Below are 5,201 nucleotides of genomic sequence, written 5' to 3' on the forward strand. Positions count from 1 at the left end.
AGCCCGGCCAAGCACTGGACGAAGTGCTGCGGTTATCTCGTGCTCATCATCAGCGATGGCTGCGATTGCTGCTGTCGCCGGCTTAGCGAACTCTCGGTCCCGTTTGTGCTGATGATCATCTGACCGGGGCTTATAAATGGGGGAGACGGAAAATCCGGACAGCCTGTATGTGTGTGTGTCTCAGAGAGAGCTCTTGTCGACAGCAGAGTTTCTGCCGTCATCGCGTCCGGACTCCGGAGTCTGTTAAACCCGGCCAAATGACTTCCCGCCGATCCGATGCGAACTTTTATGATTGGATTTCACATGCACCAGCTGCAGTTGCAATGGTGAAAAGGGATACACTGTTCAAATAGCGAACGGGCACGTCATCGTATGCAAAACTCGTCGCCCTTCATTTGCGCCGAGGATGAAAGTGCATCTAAGGGTTGTTTGTTTTTTGTTTTGTTTTGCGTCGAACAGCGAGGGAAAGTTTTACTCGCTAGGCAGTAAAGCTTCGGTAAAAAGCAAAACGGTCCACCGTCAACAAGTTGCACATTCCGTGCACGCAAACGAGCGGCCCACTCGCCGTGTAACACCGAGTGTCAACAATACTTTTCAGCTCACATTCCTGGCGCCGGCAAGGGACAAGGGCTCACCCGTTAATATGTCGTTAAAGTAAGCGACGCATTTTCGGTGCATGTTGCTTCTACCCTTTTTTAGATTTGGTCTCTTCATTTGCCAATTTGGCATAATTATGAAAGTTGGTACAAGTTGGCGGACGGGAACGGTAAATGAGGGATTTTGCATTTCCAACCGAATGTGACAGAGGTTTTGAGAGGATGTGCTTAGCATTAGTTTAGTTGAAACTCGGTCATGCCGAGATGGAAACGATAAGAGTTTAATTGGAACCGGGGTAGGGAGACATTATTATGATGAAATTATTATCGGCTTTAGTCGTTTGGGTCGTCCAACGATAACAGTGCTCTATAATGTTCTAAACCAGGGGTCTTCAAACTTTTCAGATTGCAAGCCACATTGCTACACAAAATCATTTTTGAGGGCCATTTTAACGTTACTTTTTGGTAATGAAAAAAATCCATATAATAAGCTTTTAATAATAAGTCTTCTTAGGTCGTCCACAAGGCCAATGGGGGCATGGTTGGCCCAAATTGAGGTGGTAATATGACGTAGAGGCATCCGCCATTAAGGCTGGGATAACGGATTGGCAGACAAAGACGCGAGACCGTGAGCGATTGTAGCGCCGGGTAAGTAAAGAAGTAAGTTTGGTAGCGGCCATGCTATATGGTAACAATGCAATGGATGACGATAGACAAGACAGAGAGAATATCATAGTTTGTTTGTATGCCTGCTGCTGATGCCATAATAAGTTTGTGTTCTTACCTCATTTATTTGCAATCAAAGGTCTCTTCCGACTGCTCGTGCCCTTGCTAGGCTTCACCAACGTATGAACATACAGTCTATTCCCGAGTTACGCAGTTCTCGACTTACGCAGATTTGGAGATACGCGGTTTTCTAAAATTAACAGATCAAAAGTCAAACCAGTACAATTTAGCTTCAAGCTCAGTATAAATTGCATTTTTGCTAATAAACTGAAACCGCTAAAAAGTCAGAAATATCAGAATTTTCTGTCCGAATCATATCAAATAAATGATAAAGTGTATAAAAGTACTAAATTTAATCAAAAACTCCGAGTGACTCAATAGTATTTTGGTCGAAAGACGTGAAATTCGCCTTACGCGAATTCCTCGGGAACGCATAAACCGCGTATCTCGGGGACAGACTGTATATGTAAACAAAAAAGAACATTACGATTTGCAAAAATACTCGCGGCACACGCTGATAAGACCGACATCATCTTTTCAGTACAGGTTGTGTTGAATATTGGAATTCCCACGGAACTGATAAGTGTGCAGTTGTAGTATTCTGCTCGAATTATTCGCTTCCAACAATTATTGATAAGCGTTACGTTTGAGATGATGCTGCTGCCGTATAAAAGCATCCTGCATAGCCCGTCGTTATTCAGTACCATCTTTTGAGAGTAAAGTCTTTGGCGATAGCTCACCATGTTCGCTCATAAAGTGATCGTGCTCCTAGCCCTGGCGCTTTGTTCAACGACCATAGTGCGCGGTACAGAAACAAATGGCACAAATACGTTCACCGAGTTCGCGTTCGGGATAATCTCAAACAAACTGCAAACCCTGCAGAAACAGCTGTCCGAGATGGAGTTCACCATGAAGCAGACGAATCAAAAGCAAACGACGCTGTTAGCTCGACTCGACCAAATCAACATCGATCACGAACGGATGCGGAAGGATATGCAGCAGCTGGCATCGAAGAAAGATTTAGATCTGTTCATGATCAATTCGGGCATAAATCTTCGCAGCGTCTCGTTTCCATCGTGCAAGAAGAATCCATCGAAGCGATCGGGCAAGTACATCATGCAGCCTGCCGAGACGGATGAACCGTTTCTGGGATATTGTGAACAAACGGCGTACGGCGGTGGTTGGCTTGTGTTTCAGTATCGTTACGATGGATCGGTGGACTTTTACCGCAACTGGACTGAGTATCGGAACGGGTTCGGCAGCATGGATGGCGAGTTTTGGCTCGGCCTTGAGCACTTGCATCGGATGACCTCGGCCGCAAAGCACGAGTTGCTAGTGGAGCTGAAAGACTTCGATGGAAGCTACATGTACGCGTCGTACGCTGAGTTCGCGATCGGCAGTGAGGAGGACCAATATCCTTTAACGAAGCTGGGATCGTACACAGGAACTGCCAATGACTCGTTGTTAGTCCACAAGGGCAAGAAGTTTTCTACCAAGGATCGGGAAGGCTCGTCAAACTCAAGTTGCGCCGTACTCTATAAGGGAGCATGGTGGTACGCCAAATGTTACGATTCAAATCTTAATGGAGTTTATAGGAACAGTGAGAATGCAGAAAATATTGTTTGGGGAAAATACAAGTTGAAAGTAGGATTGGCATTCTCAAGAATGATGATTCGCGAGGTATGATGTGTCATTTAAAAACAAATCATGGTAAAGTCGTCCACTTGTGCACGTCATGACCGTCATGGGTTCAAGCCTCGGATGGACCGTCCCCGCGTAGTATTCGGCTGCCTGATACTGAATAAGTTCCGTAAGCCCGTATTAACCGGCTTGACCGCATAGGTCGTTACGCTAATAAGAAGAAGACGACAATATGGAACACAAACACTCACTCCAAGGTCAGATGGTTTTGCACGACTGATTGTAATAAGCTCGTGTTGTAATTTGTTGGAATAAACGATCTTTCTAGTACATTGATAAACCTAACTGTCAGTGTTAACAGCCAGCATTTCAACTGAATGTAAATTCATATTAAAAGGTTTTATATCCGTCCGTATGATATGGTGAGAGGAAACAGAAACATATACGAGCACAAATGATATAAAAAATAAATGATATTTACGTTGCTTAACTCAACAGATGCTTAATTCAACGATACGTATGGCACGCTGCCCCGGAATTCAGAGCACCTTGCGAAACAACCGAACGATCCTCGCAGACCGATCGTTGTCAGGTGGTCAGGTGGGCTGCATTATTTCATACAACCATAGAGAAAGAAAGCAATCTTGCACAATGTGCTTTGAAATAAATATTTTTTTTTGTTTTGGCGGATGAAGATCCAACAGGAAACCATCGATAAAACAAATTATTAAAACATAAATGTCGATTGTGAGATCATTTAGGTGCTGAAACGGTTCTAGGCACACACTGTTTGTTATTATGCAATTGCATTAGATTGCGTTATCGCTGGCTGAGGCAGCTGTCACGACAAACAACCGGCTGATTCATGACTTTCAGCGAAAGTTCGAAGGATTGTTAAGCCCACATCAAACAGCATCAACCCTACGTCCAACGCAACCAGTTTTTAACACCGGGAGAATACAATTTGTAACGATATCCTGTGCTGAACTGATTGCACAAACGGTTGCCCATCGCGGATGGGAAATCAACGCCAACATTCGTCATGTGCAATGGAGTTCATACTTTGTTGCTACTGGGTTTGATATAAACATGGGCAAACTGATTCTTTGCGACGAATCGAGCGAGTTGGTTCTTTTGCTAACTGCAAATCACCAGTGAGCGGTGCAATTTATTTATTTCTAATTTGCCGTAGTTTGGAGAACCCTGTTGGAAACTGTTTAACACTTTGACCACAGGGCTGATGGCAGAGTATTTCGAGTTAGTACGTAGCGCATGGCAAGAGAGCGAGGAGAGCGACAATTTATCTTGCAATTGTTGTCACTCTTTTGTTTCATTGCGATAAGCGGCGTAGCACATATCGTTCTCGTTCTCTCTTTCCTACCTCATTCGTTCTCAAGAGAATCACTGAGCGTCAGATATAAAGCTGAACGGTGAGCAATGCCGCCATGCGAATTCATATGACACGGCGCTTAAAGTGTTAAAAGCGCCTAAATGTATGCCCGCTGAGCAATGCAATTCTATTAGCAATGTCGTCGAAATTTGGGGCCCTTTCCGTTTTAAGTTCGTAGGCTGATATTTCAGCCTGTCAGCTGTTTGCATTTTATAGCAGTTTTCCCTAAGGTGTATGAATTTATAAGGCTAATTTTTATCGCTTCTGTTTCTGAATCAAGATTTTAAGAGTGTTTTGTGTATTCGTCAAGCCTCCAGAAAGCTTGTTTGAACAAAAGTTTTCACTCGTTCTGTCAAAAAGATAGGTACAAAATTGGTTTGCAAAACAAACTATGAAACCACCTTGACTACATACACTTTGATTCTAGATTCCATCACCAGAAATCTTTAATGCACCTTGGGATAAATGTAAACAACACCGTGTTTTCGAGCAGGTACTCTAGCTTTGAAGCTAGAATAATCTAGACTGAAAATTTCAGGCTAGTTTTATGTGTGGTTTTGTATGGAATGTTTACATGATTTCAGCCTCCCACTGTCAAACTCCATACAAAAATGTGACTAGAATCGTGAAGGGTCCCTTTATCAGTTTTTTTCGACAGATTTTTCCACAATATTTTACGCCTTTTCATTGCTATGTTTGTTTTTACTAAACTTTCTAATGATAAAGTAATTTTATGAACACCGAAAAGAACATTGCATTCATTAAAAGCTTAAAAGATTTCATTGTATTACATAAGATTTAAGTTTCATTTCAAAATGCTTTTTTTTTCATTTCAGTTATACAATTTC

General features: G+C 42.8%; 1 protein-coding gene across 1 annotated transcript; it reads left to right on the forward strand.

Annotated features, from left to right (window-relative positions):
- Positions 1-1,913: 1,913 nt before the first annotated feature.
- LOC120959296 (fibrinogen C domain-containing protein 1-like) lies at positions 1,914-3,308 on the forward strand. Its single transcript, XM_040382583.2, has one exon. It carries the CDS (start codon positions 2,064-2,066, stop codon positions 3,006-3,008), a length of 945 nt encoding a protein of 314 aa, XP_040238517.2. The 5' UTR covers positions 1,914-2,063; the 3' UTR covers positions 3,009-3,308.
- Positions 3,309-5,201: the final 1,893 nt, after the last annotated feature.

Source organism: Anopheles coluzzii, chromosome 3 (assembly GCF_943734685.1).
Source record: "Anopheles coluzzii chromosome 3, AcolN3, whole genome shotgun sequence".
Classification (NCBI taxonomy): Eukaryota; Metazoa; Arthropoda; class Insecta; order Diptera; family Culicidae; genus Anopheles; species Anopheles coluzzii.